The sequence below is a fragment of the Chelonia mydas genome, chromosome 6 (assembly GCF_015237465.2).
Source record: "Chelonia mydas isolate rCheMyd1 chromosome 6, rCheMyd1.pri.v2, whole genome shotgun sequence".
NCBI classification, from domain to species: domain Eukaryota; kingdom Metazoa; phylum Chordata; order Testudines; family Cheloniidae; genus Chelonia; species Chelonia mydas.
In genome coordinates, this window is record NC_051246.2 from 13,736,049 (window position 1) to 13,763,839 (window position 27,791).

A 27,791-nucleotide genomic window follows, 5' to 3' on the forward strand; every position below is an offset into this window, starting at 1 on the left:
CACAGACTGGTGGGACCGCATAGTGTTGCAGGTCTGGGACGATTCCCAGTGGCTGCGAAACTTTCAGATGCGTAAGGGCACTTTCATGGAACTTTGTGACTTGCTTTCCCCTGGCCTGAGGCGCAAGAATACCAAGATGAGAGTAGCCCTCACAGTTGAGAAGTGAGTAGAAATAACCCTGTGGAAGCTTGCAACGCCAGACAGCTACCGGTCAGTTGGGAATCAATTTTGGAGTGGGCAAATCTACTGTGGGGGGCTGCTGTGATGCAAGTAGACAACACAATCAAAGATCTGCTGATATCGAGGGTAGTGATCCTGGGAAATGTGCAGGTCATAGTGGATGGCTTTGCTGCAATGGGATTCCCGAACTGTGGTGGGGCCATAGACGGAACCCATATCCCTATCTTGGCACCGGAGCACCAAGCCGGCGAGTATATAAACCGCAAGGGGTACTTTTCAATAGTGCTGCAAGCTCTGGTGGGTCACAAGGGACGTTTCACCAACATCAACGTGGGATGGCCGGGAAAGGTACATGACGCTCGCATCTTCAGGAACTCTGGTCTGTTTCAAAAGCTGCAGGAAGGGACTTTCTTCCCAGACCAGAAAATAACCGTTGGGGATGTTGAAATGCCTATAGTTATCCTTGGGGACTCAGCCTACCCCTTAATGCCATGGCTCATGAAGCCGTACACAGGCAGCCTGGACAGTAGTCAGGAGCTGTTCAACTACAGGCTGAGCAAGTGCCGAATGTGGATTTGGACATTTAAAAGCGCGCTGGTGCAGTTTACTGACTCGGTTAGACCTCAGCGAAACCAATATTCCCACTGTTATTACTGCTTGCTGTGCGCTCTACAATATCTGTGAGAGTAAGGGGGAGACGTTTATGGCGGGGTGGGAGGTTGAGGCAAATCGCCTGGCCGCTGGTTACACGCAGCCAGACACCAGGGTGGTTAGAAGAGCACAGGAGGGTGCGGTGTGCATCAGGGAAGCTTTGAAAACCAGTTTCATGACTGGCCAGGCTAAGGTGTGAAAGTTCTGTTTGTTTCTCCTTGATGAAACCCCCCACCCCTTGATTCACTCTACTTCCCTGTAAGCTAACCACCCTCCCCTACTCCCCTCGATCACCGCTTGCAGAGGCAATAAAGTCATTGTTGCTTCACATTCATGCATTCTTTATTAATATCTGCCAAGGTAGCCCGGGAGGGGTGGTGGAGGAGAGAAGCACCGGGAGGGGTGGTGGAGGTGGGAAGGACAAGGCCACACAGCACTTTAAAAGTTTAAAACTTATTGAATGCCAGTCTTCTGTTGCTTGGGCAATCCTCTGGCGTGGAGTGGCTGGAGGCCCCCACACCGCATTCTTGGGCGTCTGGGTGAGTAGGCTATGGAACTTGGGGAAGAGGGTGGTTGGTTACACAGGGGCTGTAGCAGCGGTCTGTGCTCCAGCTGCCTTTCCTGCAGCTCAACCATATGCTGGAGCATATTAGTTTGATCCTCCAGCAGCCTCAGCATTGAATCCTGCCTCCTCTTATCACGCTGCCGCCACCTTTCAGCTTCAGCCCTCTCTTCAGCCCGCCACCTCTCCTCCCAGTCATTTTGTGCTTTCCTGCACTCTGACATCGTCTGCCTCCATGCATTCGTTTGTGCCTTGTCAGTGTAGGAGGACAGCATGAGCTCAGGGAACATTTCATCGCGAGTGCGGTTTTTTTCACCTTCTAATCTTCACTAGCCTCTGGGAAGGAGAAGATCCTGTGATCCTTGAAACACATGCAGCTGGTGGAGGGGGAAAAAAAAGGGACAGTGGTATTTAAAAAGGCACATTTTATAGAACAATGGGTACGCTCTTTCATGGTAAACCTTGCTGTTAACATTACACACATAGTACATGTGCTTTCGTTCCAAGGTCGCATTTTGCCTCCCCCGACCACGTGGCTAGCCCCTCCCCATGGCTAAGAGCAGGGAACATTTCTGTTCAGCCAAAGGCAAACAGCCCAGCAGGAACGGGCACCTCTGAATGTCCCCTTAAGAAAAGCACCCTATTTCAACCAGGTGACCATGAATGATTTCACTCTCCTGAGGATAACACAGAGAGATAAAGAACGGATGTTGTTTGAACGCCAGCAAACATACACTGCAATGCTTTGTTCTACAATGATTCCCGAGTACGTGTTACTGGCCTGGTGTGGTAAAGTGTCCTACCATGGTGGACGGAATAAGGCTGCCCTCCCCAGAAACCTTTTGCAAAGGCTTTGGGAGTTCATCCAGGAGAGCCGCGAATGCCAGGGCAAATTAATCATTAAACATGCTTGCTTTTAAACCATGTATAGTATTTTAAAAGGTACACTCACCAGAGGTCCCTTCTCCGGCTGGCGGTTCCGGGAGGCAGCCTTGGGTGGGTTCGGGGGATACTGGCTCCAGGTTCAGGGTGAGATACAGTTCCTGGCTGTCAGGAAAACCAGTGTCTCCGCTTGCTTGTTGTGAGCTATCTACAACCTCATCATCATCATCATCTTCCTCATCCCCAAAACCTGCTTCCGTGTTGCCTCCATCTCCACTGAAGGAGTCAAACAACATGGCTGGGGTAGTGGTGGCTGAACCCCCTAAAATGGCATGCAGCTCATCATAGAAGCGGCATGTTTGGGGCTCTGACCCGGAGCGGCCGTTTGCCTCTCTGGTTTTCTGGTAGGCTTGCCTCAGGTCATTAAGTTTCACGCGGCACTGCTTCGGGTCCCTGTTATGGCCTCTGTCCTTCATGCCCTGGGAGATTTTGACAAATGTTTTGGTATTTCGAAAACTGGAACATAGTTCTGATAGCACGGATTCTTCTCCCCACACAGCGATCAGATCCCGTACCTCCCGTTCGGTCCATGCTGGAGCTCTTTTGCGATTCTGGGACTCCATCATGGTCACCTCTGCTGATGAGCTCTGCACTCACCTGCAGCTTGCCACGCTGGCCAAACAGGAAATTGAAATTCAAAAGTTCGCGGGCCTTTTCCTGTCTACCTGGCCAGTGCATCTGAGTTGAGAGTGCTGTCCAGCGCGGTCACAACGGAGCACTCTGGGATAGCTCCCGGAGGCCAATACCGTCTAATTGCATCCACAGTACCCCAAATTCGACCCCGCAAGGCCAATTTCAGCCCTAATCCCCTTGTCGGGGGTGGAGTAAAGAAATCGATTTTAAGAGCCCTTTAAGTTGAAAAAAGGGCTTCGTCGTGTGGACGGGTGCAGGGTTAAATAGATTTAACGCTGCTAAATTCAACTTCAACTTCTAGTGTAGATCAGGGCTTAGTCACAGCTGTGAAATGTCGGGTTCCTTCAAGGTCTCTGCTGTCATGTGCTACCTAGCAGCGAAATGGTGGTAAATATCAGCCCATTTCAGGCCGGCTTCCTGTTGAAGGACAACTCAGGGGTACAGAGCCTGGGGCTAATCTCTGCGTAACTTGTTTATTACGTACCTCAGTCCTGGCACAGCGGTGGTAGCAAACAGCACATGAGCAAAAGCCTCTTCCAGGAATCCCAGCCCAGCCACTGAGGGCAGCAACTCTGCCTTAAGAACTGACTCTAGTTAGACGAATAAGGCAGGGAGAAAACTCTCCTGCTGCTTGTAACAGCTCCCCGTCTCCTCCAAAAGAATGAACAGCGTAGTAAATTTAACAACCTTAGAGTTGAACAACGCTGCATCCTTAGCAAAAGAACTGATAGGTCTGTGTAATGGCACCACATGTCGACACCTGCCATGACTCAGCCCCCTCAAAATATGGAGAAGGATCATAGACGTTGCTGCTTCAGAGTACAAACTGAACTTGCCTGGTGGGAGACGGGAAGAAGTCTCTTCTAAGGAAGTTTCAGTGGGGTAGCTGTGTTAGTCTGTTTCAGCAAAAACAACGAGAAGTCCTGTGGCAACTTAAAGACTAACACATTTATCTGGGCATGAGCTATTGTGGGCTGGAACCATTTCATCAGATGCATGAAGTGGAAACTTAAGTGGGCAGATATATATACACTTGGAAAGATGGGTGTGTTACGTCACTATGCTTATGCCCAAATAAATGTGTTAATCTTTAAGGTGCCACTGGACTCCTTGTTGTTTCTTCTAGGGAAGGTTATTTCATTATTCTCCTGCCTGGGAGCTCTTCCACTTTCGTCTGAAGCAGCGACCGAGAGCAGTGTCCCGTCGTGCTGCGCAGCCATACGCCGACCGAGATCGGGGCCCTGTTGTGCTGGGCTGCACCAACGTATCACTGAGTCACTGCCTCCAACACTTCAGTAATAAAACTGATTCTTTCCTCCCAAACAGGCTCTTCAGGTTCCACACCGGACTTAATCCACCGGATCGAGGTAGGGGAGGCAGAGCTGTGGATCGGTGGTGCCAAGGACTCCAGGGAAAGCTCCAGGCCTGAGAGCCCCTCCCCAGGTGCGTCATAGAAGATTAGGGTTGGAAGGGACCTCAGGAGGTCATCTAGTTCAATCCCCTGCTCAAAGCAGGACCAACCCCAACTAAACCAACTTTGTCAGGCCGGGCCTTAAAAACCCCTAAGGATGGAGATTCCACCACCTCCCTAGGTAACCCATTCCAGTGCTTCACCACCCTCCTAGTGAAATAGTGTTTCCTAATATCCAACCTAGACCTCCCCCACTGCAACTTGAGACCATTGCTCCTTGTTCTGTCATCTGCCACCACTGAGAACAGCTGAGCTCCATCCTCTCTGGAACCCCCCTTCAGGTAGCAAATCCCCCCTCACTCTTCTCTTCTGCAGAATAAACAAGCCCAGTCCCCTCAGCCTCTCCTCGTAAGTCATGTGCCCCAGCTCCCTGATCATTTTTGTTGCCTTCCTCTAGACGCTCTCCAGTTTGTCTCAAGACAGGATCAATCACGTAGGAAGAGTGCGAGGTCACGTCTAGGCGGAGGACGCCATTTTGTAGAGCAGGTCTCCGGCTCTTGTAGCGCTTCACTCTAATGCTCTAAAACTGCCCCGAGTTCCAGGCAGCTGCTGCTGGGGGTGCGGAGGCACGTGGGGTCCAGAGGAAATCGTCCTGAGTGGCACAACTTGGAGTACACTGGTGTATGGGCTGGGTGTGAGGGAGAGGGGGTGGAATGTCCTTTGTCACATCCCCTCTCCTCCTGCTCTCTCAGTGGCACGAAATCGTTGTCACTTACGTTGCTTCAGTGTCAATGCTTAGCTCAGCCTGAACGCGTCTGTGATGGTCTGTAGCTCAAAGGCCTGCCGGGTAGCAGCCATTCACCACTTCCAGCTCAGCAGTGCCATGGATCAGGTTGTAAAACAAGACAAAAAATGTTTTTTTTGAGGTTACCTCACACAAACCCTGAGTAACTTGGCATCCCCTCAATCCCCTTCCCTCACCCCCCCCCCCCCCCAAAAAAAAAAAAAAAAAAAACCTCCCAATCTTCTTGAGTATTTTAGTTTAGGTTTAGTTTTGCACAATGAATGAAACAAACGTCAAGCCAAGGAATAAGCTACGTTGTGCTAAGCAGCTACCTGCGTCCACAAGAGGGGATTGTAGCCCCTCAACTGAACTATATTGAAACCAGTCTTGTTAAAACAGCACAAACACTGGGGAACAGGCCTCATGCTATAAATCAGGAGAAAGTGAAGAACCAGCACCGTGTAAATAAAAACCTCTGTTTGAAATGAAACCAAAATCAGATTGAAAACAAACCATGGACCCTGTTTCAACTGCATGAGCACTGAGGGGCCCTAGTCCTGGCTCAGGGCACTGCCTGGATCCTGGGCAGTTTACGCATAAAACAAGACCCAAGAGGCGCATGGCACACATGGGAGCAGGCGCTAGGCACTGCACAAACAACATAGGGTAGAACCAACATGAGTCAGGCTGCAGATTTTCACAGCATTTTGTCTCAAAAATTACGGAGCAGTTTGAATACATTTAGTTAAAGTCACAGGTCACAAAATTTACTGTGACTGCTTGAAGATTTTTAATAAAACCTGCCCCCCTCCTCACCCTGCCCAGAGGCACTTGCCACCCAAAGAAGCACTCTCTCCGGAGCACTGCAAGCCTAATCCTAGCCCGGGGCAGAGTGGTTGGTGTTAGAGAGCTTATTCCTTCACCCTCTCACTTCCCTGGTCCTTCTTGCATGAACAGAGAGCAACAATGTCCAAAGGTGCAAACAATTCGATGTTTACTGGGATGAACTTCCAGCAAGCTTAAATAGAAGTTCCTTCTTCCTTATTTTCGAATCCCAATTTACTTCCTCTTTGCCCCTAATTTATATAGTAATATTCTCAGCTATACCTTAACCAGTCATTTTACTGAAATCTTATCTAACCAATCCGAACATATTGTAACATAATTTTCTAACAAATTATATGTCACTACCCTAATTAACTTGCACCTAGCAAAATTAATTATACAGCAGACAGAAAGAATTAGAGAACCAGACAGATTAACAATAGAAAAATGGGGCCCTAAAGATAAAACATACAGAAATGAGGGTTTCACAACCACAATCATTGAGAAGTGATTTCTTGCCAGACAGGATGCTATCAAACTAAGTTTTCTTTAACCATCTTTCTCAGGTGGTGATAGGAATACAATCCTGTGCTAATAATGCCTAACAGCCCAATAGCACCTTCTTTCAATGTGACTAGTTTGGAATGGGAGGATGTGACCGGTCGCTTCCCAGCTTATGGCTGCCTCTGCTGCTTAGCCAAAGGCCTTAGCTTAAGAACAGGGCCTCAGACTGTCACATTAAGAGAAAAAAGAACAAGGAGGACTTGTGGCACCTTAGAGATTAACAAATTTATTTGAGCATAAGCTTTCGTGGGCTAAAACCCACTTCATCGGATGCATGCAGTGGAAAATACAGTAGGAAGATACATATACACACAGAGAACATGAAACACTGGGTGTTGCCATAGACACTATAACCAGAGTGATCAGTTAAGGTGAGCTATTGTCAGCAGGAGAAAAAAAACTTTTGTTGTGATAATCCGGATGGCCCATTTCCAACCGTTGACAAGAAGGTGTGAGTGACAGTAGGGGGGAAAATAAGCATGGGGAAATAGTGTTAGTTTGTGTAATGACCCATCCACTCCCAGTCTTTATTCAAGCCTAATTTAATGGTGTCTAGTTTGCAAATTAATTCCAATTCAGCGTCTCTCGTTGGAGTCTGTTTTTGAAGTTTTTTGTGAGAGAAGGCCCTTACACAGATTCTTTCTTTTATACCTCTATAGCTAAATGATAAACATATACCTAAATTCTTAAAGTATAGGCCTTTACAGGCAGGCCTGCGTATCTGTATCCTAACAGTTGGGGTAGGCTGGAGTGGATGTGGGTGGCAATGCCATTCACTGAAGTTTGGCCCTTTCCCCCACCATCATGACTGGGGTGGGGGGCAAATCTGAGTGGCACTGTAACCCCGCAGGCCAGGTCTCAATATCTGGAGCAAGGTGTTGGGTCCAGCCTTCTGGGAGAGGAACCGCCATTGCAGGCAGAGGTGCAAATCCCAAAAACAGTCACCTGGAAATGGGGAAATTGTTCCATCCGTGACATTTTTCCTTCCTTGGCAAACCTGCATCCCTAATGATGAGCTAACACCAGAATGGCCTCTGCTCTCTCCAGCAGGGCACGGGATCCCGGGAGCAATGAGGGGACAGTCTGAATGCGGGGAGAGCACAGAAGGAGAGCAGGATCCCACAGCCCACACGGGGATCAATATGCTGGATACAGTTCATCTCCTGGGTAGACTCAGCCAGAGACTCCCCATGGGCCGGTGTCCCCACCTCTGCATCGACTGCGGCAAGAGGTTCAGCAACTCCTCCGCGCTGAACCAGCACCAGCGCGTGCCCACTGGGGAGCAGCCGTATTGCTGCGCCAACTCTGGTCAGGGGCTCAGCAATGCCAGCACACTGACCCAGAATCGGCGCATGCACATCAGGGAGCAGTCGTATCGCTGTGCTGATTGTAACAAGAGCTTTGCACACAGCTCAAAGCTGAGAGTACATCAGCGCACGCACACGGGGGAGCGGCCGTATTGCTGTGCTGAGTGTGGCAAGGGCTTTGCACAGATCTCGGATCTGAGATCGCACCAGCACACGCACACTGGGGAGCGGCCGCACCGCTGTGCTGAGTGCGGCAAGGGCTTTGCGTCGAGCTCAAATCTGAGTAGACACCAGCGCACGCACACCGGGGAGCGGCCGCACCGCTGTGCTGACTGCGGCAAGGGCTTTGCGCAGCTTGCACACCTGAGAAGACACCAGCGTGCACACAGCGGGGAGCGGCCGCACCGCTGCACTGACTGTGGCAAGAGCTTTGCGGAGAGCTCAAAGCTGAGAACACACCAGCACACACACACCGGGGAGCGGCCGTATCGCTGTGCTGACTGTGGAAAGGGCTATGCACAGATTGCATACCTGAGAACACACCAGCGCATGCACACCGGGGAGCGGCCGTACTGCTGCACCGACTGTGGGAGGAGCTTTGCGACGAGCTCAACGCTGAGAATACACCAGCGTCTGCACACCGGGGAGCGGCCGCACCACTGCACCGACTGCGGCAAAGACTTTGCACAGAGCTCAACCCTGAGAATGCACCACCGCACGCACACCGGGGTGCGGCCGCATCACTGCACCGACTGTGGCAAGAGCTTTGCGGAGAGCTCAAAGCTGAAAATACACCAGCGCACGCACACTGGGGAGCGGCCATATCGCTGCATGGACTGCGGCAAGGGCTATGCACAGATTGCACACCTTAGAATACACCAGCGCACGCACACCGGGGAGCGGCCGTACCGCTGTGACGATTGCAGCAAAAGCTTTACCAATGCCAGTGCACTGACCAAACATCAGCGCACACACCCACACACACCGGGGAGCAGCTGCACCGCTGTGCCAACTGTGGTAAGAAGTTCAACAATGCCAACAAGCTGACCCAGCACCAGTGCACACCAGGGAACGGCCATTCCAATGCACTGTCTGCAGAAAGAACTTTGCACAGAGCTAATACCTGAGAATACACCAACACATTCACAGCGGGGAGCGGCTGTACAGGTGTGCTGACTGTGGCAAATGCTTTGCTCACTTGGGCAACCTCACCTGGCACCAGTTGACTCACCAGTTGACTCGCCCTTCTGCCACCACCAGAGCCCAAGGGGCTTCTGGCAGCTGGCAGGCCTGGCACAGTGCCAGCAGAATCAGACCAGGGAGTGGTCCTGTCCCCATGATGCCCAGCAGAGACTGTGTGGGGCAGGGAAGGGGACTTGACTAAGCAGCGTGGGGAAGAGCAGAGAGGTGGGGGGATTTTAGAGTAGATGGTCACAACCTACTCCATTAGGGGCCCCCTGCATCTAGGTGGGGTCCAGCCAGGGGTCTCTCTGTCAAACTCCCCACAACACATATAGCTGTGAGGCAGCCAGGACAATTCCCCCTCCCCCCATCTAGATGGGACTGAATCAGGAACTTCCCCCCACAGCTCCCTCGGTTTTAGCCAAGGGGTGACTCTTAGGTGACATCTGGAGCTGGGATTTGCTGTCCTGTCTCGGCATGGATTGGTCTGATCTAAGGCCTGACTGACCATGAGACCCGAAGAACCGTGTAACTGGCAGGTGCACAGAGAGAGTTTTGCATTACTCCTTGGGGAATTCTATGCCAAAAAAAATAAATAAATTCTGCACACCATATTTTAAAATTTTGCATATTTTATTTGTCAACATAACACAATATAATCACACTAGTTTCAATTATTTTGGTAATTTATTTCAAACTACCCATCAGCAACTATGTTTGCAACAGTACAAACAACAGACGATAAAAAAGATTCAGGAAGTGATTTTTCACAAATAGATTCCTTACTAGGCCTTTTAACACAGAACTTTGAGTATTAATTCATTTAAACTACACTATTGAAATGTATTTCCCGCACCCCTCAGAAGCACTGCAAAGGCTTGGGGGAGCCAGGAGTAATGGAGAAGCTGAGGGAGAGGGAAGTAATTGCTGGGAAGGAGCCTGGAGTGAACTTTGAGAGTTGTTGGGTGTGGGTGGGGGAAGTATGGAAGAGGGGGATTTGTAGGGAGAGGGGAAGAGTGATTGATAGAGACTGGGGAATCCTCCTGTATGGAACCCTGGCTCACCCTTGGCCTCTCCCATTGATTCATACACACCTTTCCGCTGTCCCTGTGTGTCCCTGCCTCCCCCCATCCCCGTGTATCCCTGCCCCCTCTTTCACCCCCACGTGTCCCTGCATCCCCACTTGCATTCTGCTCCTACCTCAGTGTTACCTCACTAGCTCCTGTGACCCCCCTCACCACCCCCAGGAGACCTGTATGCCCCATTCTGTCCATCTCCCCCATATTGCTTGCCTCCACACCTGATTCCACAGGCAGAGCACTGTGAAGTATCCTCTGACTCCCTCCCTCTCTGGCCGGCTGCTCCAGCCATAAACCAGCTGCCCTCTCTTCTGGTGCCACAGCAGCCCCCAGGGGGGAAAAGGTGTAATTGCAGCGCTGCTCCATCAAAATCAATTATTCTGGGGTGAAAAATAACTTGTGGGGCACATGAAGTTTGTGCTTGCGCAGTGGTGCAGAATTCCTCCGTGAGTATCGCATATGAAGTGACATCACACATGTAATCATTGACGTGTAGGGAAGTGTCAAGCCCTGGCACAGAGGTGCGTAGAGCTGTTCGTGTTCTTTCCTCAGCTGTTCTCTCCTGTTAGCCATGCCCACAGACTACGCAAATGAGTCAAATCACTGTATATGTCTCTGTGATGAACTACTCTCCAAGGAGCCACCCAGGAGTGGAAAGAGACTTTCCATCAGAGACGGATTTGCAGTGAAACACAGGGTGCCCTGGCACAGGGCCCCCCAACAACAGGGTACCCTAGGGCTGGGCAGTTGTGGGGGCAGAAGCTTGTCCTGCTGGCTCCTGCTGCAGGCTCCGCACCCACCGGCAGCCAAGCTCCCCTCTCCCCCGCCTCCTCCCCAGAGCATGCCGTGTTCCTGCCCCTCCCTCTCCCTCTTCCCTTCCCCTTCCCTCCCAATGCTTCCCCTGCCGCCGAACAGCTGTTTGCTGGCACTCAGGTCGCTCTGAGAAGGAGGGGGAGGAGTAGGGCTGCAGCGCGCTCGGGGAGGAGGCGGAGAAGAGGTGGGGGAGGGGCCTTAGGGAAAGGGGTGGAATTGGGACAGGGTGGGGCCCCCACACTCCCCCTACACATACCCCCCCAGCCCCCTGCTGTGAGCCGCTCAGGGGCAGGAGGCTGGGAGCACCCCTACGAGCCCAGCCCTAACTCTTGCACCCCCCCTCACAAACCCCCAGCCCTCCCTGACTCCTGCACCCCCCACACATACCTAGCACCCCCACACCCCATGCCCTGTCTCCTGCACCCCCCACCCCCACCCCCAGCACCAAATGGGAGCTCCTGCACACACACACCCACATTCCCACTTGCACTCCTCGCACCAAACGGGAGCTGCCCCAGGTCAGCGCTCCACACCCCAACCTCCTGCCCCAGCCCTGAGCCCCCTCCCACACCCTAAGTCCTGGCCAGACCCCCACCCCAATGGTTTTTTACATTTTTTTTTAATAAAGAGCTCTTAGCCAAAGCGCTCTACAATCATTAGCTAATGGTACAAACAATATTTGGAAAGATCATGAAGTGGTCCGCCGAGACCCTCCATGATCTTCAAGTGGTCTGTGGAAAAATAAATTAGACTACAAAAACAATCAAGGTACCTCCCTTTATTTTCATTTACTTCCTATGACTTATAGGAGGAGGATGAAGAAAAAAAGAATGAAGGGGGGGGAGATAAGAGAGAATGTTCTTTTTCTTGGTTGGGTCCCAAGGAGGGGCCCCAAAAATGAAGCTGAGCACAGGGCCCCACTAACTCTAAACCAGCACTGCTTTCCATAGAGATTGTTCGAATTTGTAGATGGAAATTTCTGTTAGGGGTGTAAATACTGTTTAAAAAGTTAACCATTTAAATGATTAAAATATGTCATTTAAACAGTTAACCGTTTACGCGGCTGGGGCCCATCTGGCTGGTGCGGGAGGGGCTCCGGCTGGGCCCACTTGGGCTGGTGCTGCAGCTGGGCCCGCTCCATCCCTAATTACATCCCTAATTTCTGCACACAGCTCAGAGTGCTGATGGAAGGAGCATGGAGTCATGCAAAGCTGGCCAAAGGAGCACAGGGCAGGGAGCCCGTGGAAAGTAGCTTGTGGAGGTAGGTTACTGACTGGAGCTGAGGTTCACTCCACGACCCCACAGGTCTCACACCAACTGGGACGGCACAAAGTGTTTTACATGGGGATACTGGAGTTTTCCAAAGTCTCAAGACGTCTCTGGGATGAAATACACCCCTGTATTTAAACCCTACACACTACTACAATCATCTAGGTACAAATTATGCCTTACAAGGTAGGTATCATTTGAAAACTAATAACTCACTGGCCAGCATGATCATAGTGAAATGTATGCAGCAACTTTGTATAAAAATCTATGAACAGAAGCTGAAATTGCAACTGAAGCGTGTTGACCAGACTCGTCTCCGGAGCGGGTAAAACTGTTTCTCAAAAACAAAGGAGATGTTAGCCGAGTTGTCATCAAAGCTGATGGGCCATCACCCATCAAGTAGCCATTCTTTGGAAAGGAAGGCAATCAGGAACAAACTGATCTGCATTTTAGCAAACAACAGCATGAAACCTCTTCTCCACCAAAGTTCATGTCTCCCCACATCTAGGGGTCACTGAGAAAATTCTGCATTTCAAAGGGTGATTGAACTATAAAAAAGAGGGGAAAAACACCTCGTGTTATTTTTCCTGTTCATCTCTTGTTATCACCTAAGAGGACCCCAAAAAAAAAACAACAAAAAAAACGCAGCCCTTGGACCTCAGGAACTGATCCTGAACTGGAAACTTGGTCAGCAATGCTCCTGGAAACCTGTGGTAAAGGACTTCACTTTGCACCACGTCTGGTTTGTTCACTTTAGTCCTGAGAAGTGTTTATATCTTTCTTTTTCTTGAAACCATTTCTGACTTTGATGCCTCATCACTTGAAATCTACCTTTGTGATTAAATAAATTTTTCTTCTTTAATTGAAATGAAATGGACTGTGTGGGCAACTCCATTTGGGGTGTGGAAAAATGTAGGTATATTGATCCCCTTAGAGGGGCAATGGACCTATTCTATCAGGATTGTCCAGGAGAAGGCTGGACAATACAAGCCACATATATTTGGGGGGAAATCTGGGACGGTGTGTGTATTGGGATCACCCTGCAGTAATAACCAAGGCTGTGAAAGCCAGAGTGTGAGCTGAGCATGGCTGGCAGGCAGCAGCTACAGACAGACACTCGGGGTACGACCGGAATGCTGGAGGCTGTTTGTGAGTGGGCCGGGTTGGGAGTGACAGCAGCAAAGCATTACTGGGCCCCCCAGGTTACAGGGCGGGCGTTGACACTGTCCCACCTCCCCACCGCATGTCTGGATTACACTCTGGATTGTGATACCCTCATTGTCTCATTGGACAATGAGAATGGACACAACTCATATCCTGGTTGGATGTTGCAAGATTCTGCCATGAGTACAGGTCGTTTCCTGATTGGCTCAGGCCAGCTTTGCCCAGCAGCGTGACCAAGCTGCACCATCCAGCAGAAATGGTATAAAATGTCCCATCTTGTTCAGCATGTTGCTTCCTCAAGTCAAAATGTCTGCACGAAGGAGACGTGAGTGGGACCAGCATCGCCTGGCCATAGAGAACACCGCCTGCTGGGTAACAACTTTAGTTGGGTTGCTGACAAGCACGCTATTAACTCTGGCTTTTAAAGTCCACTGAGAAATCCACCCAGAGAACAGGCATCTGGCTGGCACAGCACCTTTAGTGAATCACCAGAATGAACTCCCTCTCCGTCTCTAGAACCAGCCACTGCAACGGTGAAAGTGAGCCAGAGAAGTCACCTCCACGCCAGCTCGAACGGATATGTAGAAAAAAAAAGTCATTTTGCATATTTACACACTGGTTAATGAATTGACAGCGTGGTTGTGTTAAGCGAACTGCTTCATATCTGAGTTAACACCCTCTGGGCGACTAAAATGTCTGATGCGCAGAGGTGACTGGTAACGGCTGGCAGTGCGGGGGGGACAATGTAAAGGCTCTGGTGGTGTGCTGCAGGTTCAGGGCAGGTACTCAAGCGACAAAGGAGTTTTGATTCCTAGACCTACTTTTGATGTCGTGTTGGGTTCCCCCCTCCCCCCGGGGTGCCACCTGATGTACTGGGGAACCACTGAGCCCACCTGCTCCACCAGCCTGGGCTCCCTTACCCTGTCCTGCTGAGCCAGGCCCTCCAGCCTCCTTCAGCGCACACAGGTAGGGCCACACCCAACTGCAGAAAGACACCAACACTGAAATCAGCTCTGCGTGGGAAGGCTTCAAATAAGGAAATCCCCACATAGGGGCCGACTTCGTGGGTGCTCCGAGGCTGGAGCACACATGGGGAAAAATTAGCAGGTGCTCCGCACCCACCGGTAGCCAAGCTCCCCCGTCCTCACCTCCTTCTCCCACCCCGAGCAGGCCGAGTCCCTGCTCCTCCCCTTCCCTCCCAGTGCTTCTCCCCACCACCACCTAACAACTGTTTGGCGGCGCTTAGGATTTTCCGGGAGGGATGGGGAGGAACGGGGACACGGCACACTTGGGGGAGGAGGCAAGGAAGAGGCAGGGCAGGGGACTTGGGGGGAAGAGGGTGGGAAGGGGAGGCGGGGCTGGGGTGAGAAAAGACAGGGTGGGGTGGGGACTTTGGGAAAGGGGTGAAATGGGGGTGGGGTGAGGGCGATGCAGAGGCAAGGGGTCAAGCACCCACCAGGCAGAGAGGAAGTCGGCGCCTGTGATTGCCCAGCATATGATCACAACCCCTCTGGAGTGTAAACCCAAAATTATACTGTCTTGCACTGCATAGAGAACTATACAACATAAGCTCATGAAATTCGCCCCCTTCCTCAGTGTGGAGGAAGATACGCACAGCTTTTGCCCCCCAGTTATGAATTTCAGAAACTGGTTTTAGTGAAAACAAAACCAAGTTTATTAACTACAAAAGATCGATGTTAGTGATTAGAAGAGAGAGCAAACAGATCAAAACAGATTACCGATCAACTAAAACAAACATGCAAGCTAAACTCAATATGCTAAAGAAAGTGGTTGTAAGCATCAATTTCTCACCCTAAATGTTATTTTAGGCAGATTGCAGAGGATCTTGAAGGCAAACTGCTCTTGCTTGCAACTTAAAACTTCAGATGTTCCTTTCACAGGCTAGACGCTTTCCAGTTCTTCTCTCCCCCCAGCCCATGTCTTTGTTTCTTAAATGTTCACAGCAAACATCTTGGGCGGGGATTCAGTGAAAAACAAACACTGATTAGGTCGCTCCCCTGCCTTAAATAGGTTTCACATATGGCCGGAATCCCTTGATTTCCAGTGTGAGTCCATCCGCAGTCAGTGGAAAAGTACTAATTTTAACATGGAGTTCAGTATCTGGCGACGTGATCACATGACCCTGCAGCCACAACTCAAAGTCTGTTTGCTGGGTCCGCTGGAAGGCTTTCCAGGAAGGTGGGATACTGGAATCTTAAAAGACCTATTGTTTTTCCTCGTAGCCCATCCAGACTGATTGCATTGTCTGGTGGGCGTTCCCCAGGTGAAAACCCACTTGTAATTGATTCATAATCAGTATTCCTAACTTCAGATACCAAAATGAGACATGGTTACAAATAGAATAATCATCCAGTAATCATAACCTTTCCAGTGAGACCTCACATAACCCATCCTGCATAAAATACATCTCAGTTATGCTATAGTCATATAATAATATTTCTGTGAAGAATATGGGGCGTAGTGTCACAGTCATGTTTTACGAAGCTATGCAATAGCAGATGGAGACTGTTCTAAAGGAGAGCTACACATGAAGCAGCTCTGGGTTGCACCGATGTATTGTATCAATTTGAAGAACAGAGATATTTGCAAACTAAACCTTTGATATGATCTTTTGGGGCTCTTGTGATAATATCAGCACCCAATAATTATGTCAGGAATCAGTTCTAATTTAACCATATACAATTATTTCCCCTCTGCATTTGAATCCGCTCTCTCTGCTGGATTTACAAAGAAAACTTGGCACTCTTGGGCGTCACAAGTCTCAGAAATCTCATGCTAACCCTCCTGAGGACTATGATGTCTCTCTTCTGGTATCTATAGGTTCACAGAATGCTGAACATGGAGCATCAGTAGCAAAGCTGGAAAAACAGGTATCATGGCAGGAGGGGAGTGGTTTGAAAGAATTTTTGGAGCGTAAATTAAAACAGATTTCTGTGCTCAATCTCCTATGCCCAGCCCAGAGAGCAGGGATGTTCCAGTCACCTATCTGAGCTTGCCTACAATTCCATTTTCTCTTTACAGTTCACTTTTAACTAGAGATGGACCCCAAACTAGGACACAGAATCCAGACCACTCCGAAACATGAGGAAAGTCAGATCTAGGTGCAGATTTCAACTTCACAGCTCAGGTTTCTTTTTATGGTGGCCCATTTCAGAACCCAAATCCTAACACTCTTGTGAAGTGACTTGGGTTTGGATCTGAAGATTAGGAGCTTGAATTTGGATCAAAGCTTCACAACTGACCCACTTGTGCTATTAACGTTACAAAGTTTAATAGTGTGACTTTCCAGTTCTTAATTATTACTCATTATAATATATTATGACATTATCCAATCCAGCAAACTCCTAAATTTATGCTTAATTATAAGCATGTGAGTAGTCCCACTGAAATCAATGGACTTAAGCACACTGAAGTACTCTGGCAGGTAAGGGCCTTAAGAAAAAATGAAATAAAATATTGTCAGTTTCAGGAGAACTGCACTTGTATTCCCCTCATCTTCCCATTTCCCCCTGCCCCCGCTGCCTCCCCAGGCTCCCCACCAACCTCCCCATTGCCTTGGCCCCACTGCCTCCGCACAGAGCCCAGCAATCTCCCCCTTAGCCTTCTGCCTTCCCCAGGCTCCCTATGCACATCCCCATCATCCTGGTTCCCTGCTGTCTCCCCCGGTCTCCCCAGCCATCCCCTCTGGCCCCCAGTGACTCTTCCAGGCTCCCCAGCCATCCCCGCATTGCCCCTGGCCTGTCCAGCTTCCTGCAGGCTCCCTGAGCCCCTCTGCTAGGCCCTGATTCCTGAATTGCCCTGAGCTTCCTTCTGCAGTCAACCAGCCACACCTTGCTTTTCTCACCAGCCTGGATTATCACAGGGTGACCCCAACACACTCCCAGTCCCAGATTTTCCCACAGAAATATATGTTCCGTCATGTGCAACCCTCTCCCAGACAGTTCAGAAATACTAAATTAGTTATTCCTTTAAAGGGAATAATGTACACCAGCTCATTTCCATAAATTAAGTTACTCCAACATTTTTCTTAAATTTTCTTTCACTAAAAATTTTCAAATTTCAATTTCTCATCCGCTTCAGAATCAAAACAAATTTAGAAATGTCAGAATTTCCCATGGGATGGACACTGTATTTCCCAATGATCTCTATTCATAACACAAGACCTAGAGAATGTTCAGTGACATAAAAGGTGGGAAATTCAAAGCTGATGATAGGAAATACTTTTTCACACAATGGGTGATTATCCAGTGGAATTCTCTGTCACATGATGTTACAGACGGCAAGAACTTAGCAAGATTAAAAGAGGGACTGGATATTTCTATGGACCACAAGAACTTCCAGAGCTGGAATAGTTAATGCATACAACCATGGCAGGGATATTAAACTTCCTGCTCCAAGACTTGAACTGACTGTAACCATTACAGACCAAGATGAGACCTAGCACAGGAAGATTATCCCCAAATCTGTTACTGCGGGGTTCTTACACCTCCTCCGCAGACTCTGATGCTGGAAACAGGACACTGGAGTGGACAGGCCTCTGGTCTGATCCAATCTGCCTATTCCCTATAACCTAAGTCAGTGGCTCTCAACCTTTCCAGACTACTGTAACCCTTTCAGCACTCTGATTTCTCTTGCGTATGCTCAAGTTTCACCTCGCTTAAAAATGATATGCTTAGAAAATCAGACATAAAAACACAAAAGTGTCCCAGCACACAAGTACTGAGAAAATGCTTACTTCCTCATTTTTGTCATATAATTATAAACTAAATCTATTGCACTATAAGGATTGTACTTATATTCCAGTGTATAGTATATAGAGTGTTATAAACAAGTCATTGTCAGTATGAAAGTTTAGTTTGTACTGACTTTGGAAGTGCTTTTTATGTAGCCTGCTGTAAAACTAGGCTACTATCTAGATGAGATGGTGTACCCCCTGCAAGACTTCTGTGTACCCCCAGGGGTACCCCTAGTTGAGAACTACTGACCTAAGTGATTTGCCCAAGGTCACAAAGGGGGCAAGTGGCAGAGCTAACAATAGAAACCAGGAATCCTATAGCCCAGCCCAGCACTGTAGCCACAAGCCCAGCCTCACTCCCTCATTCAAGGCTCCCAACGCACCTCCGCATGGCCTGTCCTGGCCCAGAGAATGCAGCAAGGCTGCAGTCCATGAGCCCCTCTGCCCCATGAACTGGGCTGGCAGGACCCGGCTATGTTCCCCTCCCTTGATGGCCATCTCAGTGGATGATTTGGGCATGCTCTTGCTCCAGCACTGCTTGATGATGCTGGCCCGGTTGGTGTTCAGATCAGGGTTGGGTCCCTCCTTTGAAATAGCACAGAGAGGGGAAGACACGGCTGGGATCCCATTCCAGGGCAGTCCCGGCTCCCAGCCCCTACTGCTATAACCCACCAGCCTCCCCTGCCCTCTAAGAGACAGGGATAGAACCCAGGTGTCCTGAGGCCCGTGGTGACCCTCCCTGCCCCAAGCCACCTGCCCCACTTCAGCCACCGTTAGCTGTTACCTCCGGCCGTATGAACCATAGGGACTGGACTTACCCCCCTCTTATGTGAAGCAGTGGCGAGAGGGGGAAAAGAGACCCAGTCACCTTAGGGGAGGTGCTGTGGGACAGAGGAAATATCCAGTGGCGAAAGGATAAGAATGGGAGAGACATTACTTCACAGACCAGCATCCTCTTCTCCAGCAGCCAGGGATGGTGCTGGCCTTGGGCTCACAGAGGTTAGGGGGTGCTGGGGTTAGGGGCAACAGGGTCAGTGGTAGTGGTCAAGGCTGGGCTCTGCAGCGCCTCCTGTGGCTGGGGCTGTGTCACACACAGAATCCATCCCTTCTTTCCGCACTGTAGCTTTCACGGCAAAGCACAGCTTGGCGAACTTTTGGAAGACCCGGCTGTGCTGGGCGTCCCGCAGGTGCTTGATGTGTTTAACCTTGGACCATTTGTTGCAGCTGGTGTAGATGGCATCTGTGGTGTGCAGGGCTCGGCCCAATGGGCGAGGGCTAGGGGTAGCCAGCTGGGCCATGAGCACTGAGGCCAGAAGATGGCATGGGGCAGCGGCCCTCCCCCTGGCACTGGGCAGGGATATGGGTGTGAGCTCCTGAAACACACACGTTACACAGCTGGGTGAGAGCTCTTGTAACACACACAGCCCTCCGGAAACACGATGAAGTGAGCTGTAGCTCACGAAAGCTTATGCTCAAATAAATTGGTTAGTCTCTAAGGTGCCACAAGTACTCCTTTTCTTTTTGCAAATACAGACTGTTACTCTGAAACACACACTACAGCCATGTGAGAGCTCCTGGAACCACAGGGGCTATAATTAGGGGTGCTATGACACCCCCTGGTTTGAAGCGGTTTCCAGTACATACAGGGGTTACAGTTTGGTTCACTGGCTCTCAGCAGCCCCCCAATACAAACTGCTCCAGTCCCGCCCCTTGCCTGTATCGCGCATAGACACAGAGCGAGCGCTGCTCACACACCCACCACACACAGCCTGGGGTGTGAGCTCCTGTGACACACGCACCAACACCGCACAGCCGAGCAACACACACGACACAGCCTGACCCGTGTGTTACTGCGACACTCCCACCCTGCACAGCCTGGCCGGGGCCCTCTTGTACCCACTAGTCCCCGCTCCCCTCCCAGAGCTGGGAGAGGACCCAGGAGTCCGGGCTCCCAGCCCCCCGCAGCCAGCTCCCCACGGACTCGGGACCCAGGCGTCCCGGCTGCTGGAGCTGGCAGCGGAGGCGAGCGGCCCTTGGAGCGCGCGGGACACGCCGCAGGGCTGGAGCGGGGCGGGGCCAGACACCTGGGTCCCAGCCCAGCCCCTGCACAGGGCGGGTCCCGGCTGCAGCCGCAGAGCGAGGAGCTGGCGCGAGCGGGAGGCGGCCCGGGGAGGCACGAGCCGCGGGGCAGGAAGTCGCTGCCCGGGCGGAGGAAGCGGCCGGGGCCGGAGCCGAGCCCGGCTATGGCTGCAGCGGGGCCGGCGCAGGTAGGACGCGGGGCGGGGACTCCCCGGCCGGGCACTGGCTGGTCCCGGCTGGGGCCGAAGGGGGCCGGGACCGGGTCCCTCCCGCGCTAGTGACCCCAGGGCTGGGAGCGGCTCAGCGCGGCCAGGCAGGGTCCGGGGAGCGGCTTTGGGGCCCCGGGACCCGCCCACAAAGCCGGGCGGACATGCGGAGCCAGGCGCGACCCCTTTACCCGGAGTCCCCGGGGGGCTGTGCGGGGGGGTCTCCCTGGGTCACAGCTGCTGAGCTGGGGGTTCCCCGGGAGACGCTGCCCTAGAACCCGCGTCCCCTGCTGAGAGCCCGGGCTGGCGCTGGAGCGGAGGGTGCTGAGTGTGTAACAGAGAAGTGGGCAAACTACGGCCCGCGGGACCGTCCTGCCCGGCCCCTGAGCTCCCGGTGGGGAGGCTCGTCCGCGGCCCCTCCCCCGCTGTTTCCCTTCCCCGCGGCTACGCTGCCGCCCGGGCAGCGCTCTGGGCTGCGGGGTTGCGCGCTCTGGCGGGGCAGCGCGTCTTGCTCAGGCTTGGCAGTGCAACTCCAGACATGCTGCTCTGAGCGGCATGGTAAGGGGGCCGGGGCGGGGGTTGGATAGGGGGCAGAGGGTGCTGGGGGGCAGTCAGCGAGCAGGGGGCAGTTGGATAGGGCAGAGGTGCGGTGGGGGCAGGGGACAGGGGGGATTGGATTGGGGGTTGTGTCCTGGGGGTGTGAATGGGGGCAGGGCAGTCAGGGAGCGGGGGGATTGGATGGGGGGGTCCCGGGGGGCAGTTAGGGGCGGGGGTCCCGGGAGGTGGCAGTCAGGGGACAAGGAGCAGGGGGGGTTGGATGGGTTGGAGGTTCTGAGGGGGGCATTAAGGGGGCGGGAAATGGGAGGGGTCGGATAAGGGGCGGGGGCCAGGCTGTTTAGGGGGCACAGCCTTCCTTACCCAGTCCTCCATACAGTTTCACACCCCGATGTGGCCCTCGGGCCAAAATGTTTGCCCACCCTGCTGTAACGCTTGTGCCAGCAGCTCCAGGTGGCGTTTGAGGACGTGGCTCTGTATTTCAGCCGGAGGGAGTGGGAGCTCTTATCCCGGCCAGAGAAACAGCTGTACCGGAACCAGATGCTGAGAAATTACCAGGCCCTTGTTTTCCTGGGTAAGGACCCATTTCTCTTCTTTTAGTCACAGCTGTGAAATGTCTGGTTCCTTCAAAGCCTCTGCTGCCACGTGCCACTCAGCAGCCAAATGGTGGTAAATGTCAGCCCCTTTCAGGCCGGCTTCCTGTTGAAGGACAACTCAGGGCTACAGAGCCTGGGGCTAATCTCTGCGTAACTTGTTTATTACGTACCTCAGTCCTGGCACAGCGGTGGTAGCAAACAGCACATGAGCAAAAGCCTCTTCCAGGAATCCCAGCCCAGCCACTGAGGGCAGCAACTCTGCCTTAAGAACTGACTCTAGTTAGATGAATAAGGCAGGGAGAAAACTCTCCTGCTGCTTGTAACAGCTCCCCATCTCCTCCAAAAGAATGAACAGCGTAGTAAATTTAACAATCTTACAGTTGAACAATGCTGCATCCTTAGCAAAAGAACTGATAGGTCTGTTTAATCTTTAAGGTGCCACAGGACTCCTTGTTGTTTCTTCTAAGGAAGGTTTATTTCATTATTCTCCTGCCTGGGAGCTCTTGCACTCTCGTCTGAAGCAGCGACCGAGAGCAGTGTCCCGTCGTGCTGCGCAGCCACGCGCTGACCGAGACCGGGACCTTGTTGTGCTGGGCTGCACAAACGTATAACTGAGTCGCTTCCCCCAATGCTTCAGTAATAAAACTGATTCTTTCCCCCCAGACAGGCTCTTCAGGTTCCACACCGGACTTAATCCACTGGATCGAGGTAGGGGAGGCAGAGCTCTGGATCCGGGATGCCGAGGCGCCAGGGAAAGCTCCGGGCCAGAGAGCCCCTCCTCAGGTGAGTCATAATAATCCAGTCCCTTCTGATTTACACACCTGCTAGGAGAGGGCTTCTTCATGTAGAAGGCAAAGGCAGAGAGAGCTCCACTGTCTGGGAGCAGAAGGGAGACCAATGGAAGCTGGGAATTAGGGGCCAGTGTTTATCTCGGAGGGGAACGAGCCTCTGGGAGAGCTCCCCTCACAATGCAATGGATTCTCCCTCACTGGGAGTCTGTCAGTGGAGATGGGTGCATCTGCCTCATAAAGCCCTGCTCTAACTCAGCCACGAGTTACTGGGGTAGATAGTTCGGCAGGAAGCCTGGCTGGATAGTCGCAATGAGCTTGTCTGGCCTTGATATTGATGAATCATAGAAATGTAGAAGTAGAAGGGACCTCGGTAGGTCATCAAGTCCAGTTCCTGGCACTGCGGCAGGGCTAAATATTACCTGGAGACCATCCCTGTCTCGTATCTGTCTAACCTGTTCTTAGTAACCTCCAATGACGGGAGATTCCACAACCTGCCTAGGTAATTTGTTCTGGTGTTTAACTAACCTCAGAGTTTGGAAGTTTTTCTGAATGTCTAATCTAAATCTCCCTTGCTGCAATTTAAGCCCATTACTTCTTGTCCGGGCATCAGTGTTACCCACACAAAATTCTCTGTCACTCACACAGTCTATAGGTACCCACCCTTACCCGTTCCGTGGGCTCAGGTGTAACCTTACACTCTGCGGGTTTGCGGGATCTTTTACCAGCGAAAGAGCCTTACACAGCAATATCCTACTTAACCTCTATTTATTACCAATCACCACAAACAGAATGCACATGCTAAGCATAAAATGCTCACCACTCCCAATAAGACAGATGAACTTTTCTTGATGGCCAGTCAGGATCAGGTCCACCTGGGGGATTCCTGTTTCTGTACAGTGTCATTGGGAGAGGGTTGAGGTCTGGCAGCTCTGAGCTTGGGGCTGTGTCCTGGAGTTGGTTTCCAAAGAACTTCCTTTGGGACCCCAGTTTATATAGTGAAACTGGAGGCCTGCTTAGCTGTATCTTAACCAATCATTACGCTAAAATTTTACGAACCAATCCTAACATATTGTAACATAATTCTCTAACCAATTATATCCCAGCACCTTAATTGATTTACGCCTAGAAAAATTAATTATACAGTAGACAGAAACAATCAAAGAACCAGACAGAGATCATACAGACAAACAATAGGGTAGTGGGGACCATAATGACAAAACAATAAAGAAATGGGGCTTTCACAGCTACCAACTACTGAGAAGTAGTTTCTTGTTAGAGAGAGTGCCATCCAACCAAGTTTTCTGTAACCATCTTAAGATCTGTTTCTTTACCTGGTGATAGTGGGTGCCATTAGAACTGGGTCTCCTTAACAGCCCAGTATTACATTGTTTTAATGTAATTTAGACAGAATAAGAGGATGTGACTTTCTGCTACTCAGTTTATGGCTGCTGCTCTTTCAATCTGGCTGTAGACAAAGGCCATAGGCTTTTAGGCCTTACAAATATGGCTACAGGCCTTATAATATGGCTACAGGAAGAGGGCCTGATCCTTACATTAGTGGTTAAGGAGAACAATTTATCACCCTACTCTTTGTAGCAACCTTTTTTCTACACATGTAATCATTCTTCTTGCTCTCCTGTGTGACCCTCCCCAATTTGTCCACATCCTTCTTGAAGTGTGATGCCCAGAACTGGACACAGTATTCCAGTTGAGGTCTTATCAGTGCTGAGAAAGGTGGAAGAATTACTTCTCACAACTTGCTTGCAACACTCCTGCTAATACATCCCAGAATGATACTTGCTTTTTTGCAACAGTATTCTATTTTTGACTCATTTAGTTTGTGATCCAGTATAACCCCAGATGGTTTTCTGCAGTATCGTTTCTTGGCAGTCATTTCCCATTCTCTATTTGTGTAAGTGATCATTCCAACCTCAGTGTAGTACTTTGCATATGATCTCACTGAATGTCGTCCTATTTAATTCTGACCATTTCTCCATTTTGTTAAGGTTCTTTTGAATTGTAATCCTGTCCTCTAAAGTGCTTGCCACTCCTCCCAGCTTGGAATCATCTGTAAACTTCATGAGTGAATGCTCCACACCATTGTCCAAATAATGAATAAAGATACGGAATAAAACCGGACCCAGGACAGATCCCTGTGGGATCCCACTTGATATGTCCTTTCAGCTCAGTTGTGAACCATAATAACAACTCTGCACAAGTGGCTGGAAAAACCACACTCAGACTCACCTTATAGTAGGTTTCCCTAGGCTATATTTTTCTAGTTTGTTTATGGGAAGGTCATGCAAGATAGTATCAAAAGCCTTACTAAAGTCAAGATGTGACATCTACTGCTCCCCCATCCACAAGGTTTGTTTCTTGCCAAAGGAGTATATTAGGTTAGTTTGATTATAATTTGTTCTTGAGAAGTCCATGTTGACTCTTACCTGTTACTTTATTTCCATCTAGGTGTTTACAAATAGAAGGTTTGATTACTTATAAAATCATAGAAAATTAGGGTTTGAAGAAATCTCAGGAGGTCATCTTGTCCAACACCCCTGCTGAATGCAGAACCAATCCCAACTAAATCATCCCAGCCAGAGCTTTGTCAAGTTGGGCCCTAAAAACCTCTTATGGATGGAGATTCCACTACCTCCCTAGGTAACCCATTCCAGTGCTTCCCCACCCTCCTAGTGAAATAGTGTTTCCTAATATCCAACCTAGACGTTCCCCACTGCCACTTGAGACCACTGCTCCTTGTTCTGTCATCTGCCACCACTGAGAACAGCCGAGCTCCATCCTCTTTGGAACCCCCCCTTCAGGTAGTTGAAGGCTGCTATCAAATCCCCCGTCACTCTTCTCTTCTGCAGACTAAACAAGCCCAGTTCCCTCTGCCTCTCCTCGTAAGTCATGTGCCCCAGCTCCCATAATCATTTTCGTTGCCCTCCGCTGGACTCTCTCCAACTTGTCTCAGGGCAGGATCAGTCATGTAGGAAGAGTGCAAGGTCGTGCCCAGGCAGAGGACGCCATTTTGTAGAGCAGGTCTCAGGCACTTGCAGCGTTTCACTGTAATGCTCTAAAACTGCCCCGGGTTCCAGGCAGCTGCTGCTGCGGGAGCGGAGGCACGTGGGGGCCAGAGGAAATGGTCCTGTGGGCCACAACTTGGAGTATCCTGGTGTATGGGCTGGGTGTGAGGGAGAAGGGGTGGGATGGCCTTTGTCACATCCCCTCTCCTCCTGCTCTCTCAGTGGCGCGAAATCGTTGTCACTTACATTGCTTCAGTGTCAATGCTTAGCTCAGCCTGAACGCGTCTGTGACGGTCTGTAGCTCAAAGGCCTGCCGGGTGGTAGCCATTCACCCCTTCCAGCTCAGCAGTGCCATGGTTCAGGTTGTAAAACAAGACAAAAATGTTTTTGAGGTTATATCACACAAACCCTGAGTGACTTGTCATATACTCAACCCCTTCCCCCCCTCCCCTCACAAAAAAAAAATCCCAACCTTCTTGAGGATTTTAGTTTAGTTTTAGTTTTGCACAAAGAATGAAACAAACATCAAGCCGAGGAATAAGCTACGTTGTGCTAGGCAGCTACCTGCATCCACAAGAGGGGATTGTAGCCCTTCAACTGAACTATATTGAAACCAGTATTGTTAAAACAGCACAAAAAGTGGGGAACAGGCCTCGTGCTATAAAACAGGAGAAAGTGAAGAACCAGCACCATGTAAATAAAAACCTCTGTTTGAAATGAAACCAAAATCAGATTGAAAACAAACCATGGACCCTGTTTCAACTGCATGAGCACCGAGGGGCCCTAGTCCTGGGTCAGGGCACTGCCTGGATCCTGTGCAGTTTACACATAAAACAAGACCCAAGAGGCGCCTGGCACACATGGGAGCAGGCGCTAGGCGCTGCACAAACAACATAGGGTAGAACCAACATGAGTCAGGCTGCAGATTTTCACGGCATTGTGTGTCAAAAATTACAGAGCAGTTTCAGTACATTTAGAAAGTCACAGGTCACAAAATTTACTGTGGCTGCTTGAAGATTTTTAATAAAACCTGCCCCCCTCCTCGCCCTTCCCAGAGGCACTTGCCGCCCAAAGAAGCACGCTCTCCGCAGCACTGCAAGCCTAATCCTAGCCCGGGGCAGAGTGGTTGGGGTGGGCTAGAGTGGATGTGGGTGGCAACGCCCTTCACTGAAGTTTAGCCCTTTCCCCCACCATCATGACTGGGAGCGAGGCAAATCTGAGCGGCACTGTAACCCCGCAGGCCAGGTCTCAGTATCCGGATCGAGGCGTTGAGTCTAGCCCTGTGGGATACGAGCCGCCATTGTAGGCAGAGGTACACATCACAAAAACAGTCACTGAGAAATGGGGAAATGGCTCCGTCCGTGACATTTTTCCTTCCTTGACAAACCTGCATCCCTAATGATGAGCTAACACCGGAATGGCCTCTGCTCTCTCCAGCAGGGCCTGGGATCCCGGGAGAAACGAGGAGACAGAGTGAATGTGGGAGAGCACAGAAGGTGAGCAGGATCCCACAGCCCACACGAGGATCAATATGCTGGGTAGACTCAGTCAGAGACCAGACCTGGCTACGCACCAGACACTCCCCATGGGCCGGCGTCCCCACCACTGCATCGACTGTGGCAAGAGGTTTATCAACCCCTCTGCACTGACACAGCACCGGCGCACGCACACTGGGGAGCTGCCACATCGCTGTGCTGACTGCAACAAGGGCTTTGCAGACAGCTCAAAGCTGAGAATACACCAGCACACACACTGGGGAACGGCCGTACCGCTGTGCTGACTGCGGCAAGGACTTTGCATGCAGCTCAAGCCTGAGAGTGCACCATCGCAAACACTCCAGGGAGCGGCCGCACCATTGCACTGACTGTGGCAAGAGCTTTATGCAGCTCGGAAACCTGAGAAGACACCAGCGCACGCACACCGGGGAGCGGCCGTACCGGTGTGACGATTGCAGCAAGAGTTTCAGCAGTGCCAGTGCACTGACTGAGCATCAGTGCATGTATAGCAGGGAACAGCTATACCACTGTGCTGACTGCGGGAAGGGCTTTTCACAGATTTCAGGCCTGAGAAGACACCAGCGCACGCACACCGGGGAGCGGCCACACAGCTGTGCTGACTGTGGCAAACACTTTGCTCAGTTGGGCAGCCTCACCTGGCACCCGGTCACTCACACCAGTGCCAGGGCCCGAGGGGCTTCTGGCAGCCAGTGAGCCTGGCACAGCGCCTGCAGGTACCTACCAGGGAGTGGTCCTGTGTCCGTGATGCCCAGCAGAAACTGTATGGGGCAGGAACCCAGGTCAGAAAAGGCAACTGACCTGAGAAGGATTTTACTTGGAGTAACATCTAGGGTGAGAAGTTATCATTTGTAACCGATTTCCTCGTGTATTAAGCTTAGCCTTGCATATTTTGTTTTGTGACT

General features: G+C 50.9%; 2 protein-coding genes across 6 annotated transcripts in view; both read left to right on the forward strand.

Moving 5' to 3' along the window:
* The window catches only part of LOC114018223 (zinc finger protein 664), a 29,920-nt gene extending 17,099 nt beyond the window's left edge, over positions 1-12,821 (forward strand). For 3 of the 5 annotated variants that reach the window (XM_043549439.1, XM_037899204.2, XM_037899203.2), the window contains 2 exons: positions 4,295-4,411; positions 7,600-9,776. In XM_043549439.1, the coding sequence (XP_043405374.1) occupies positions 4,295-4,411; positions 7,600-8,906 (1,424 nt within the window). In that variant the 3' untranslated portion in view covers positions 8,907-9,776. Of the gene's footprint in view, positions 1-4,294; positions 4,412-7,599; positions 9,777-12,105 lie in introns of those variants that run through there. The other 2 variants (XR_006291733.1, XM_043549438.1) reach the window with 2 other exon arrangements.
* A 7,333-nt stretch (positions 12,822-20,154) lies between these two features.
* LOC114022169 (zinc finger protein 425-like) lies at positions 20,155-27,265 on the forward strand. Its single transcript, XM_043549462.1, has 4 exons — positions 20,155-20,389; positions 21,410-21,536; positions 22,226-22,341; positions 26,810-27,265. Exons 1-4 carry the CDS (start codon positions 20,366-20,368, stop codon positions 26,870-26,872), a joined length of 330 nt encoding a protein of 109 aa, XP_043405397.1. The 5' UTR covers positions 20,155-20,365; the 3' UTR covers positions 26,873-27,265.
* The last annotated feature ends 526 nt before the right edge of the window (positions 27,266-27,791 follow it).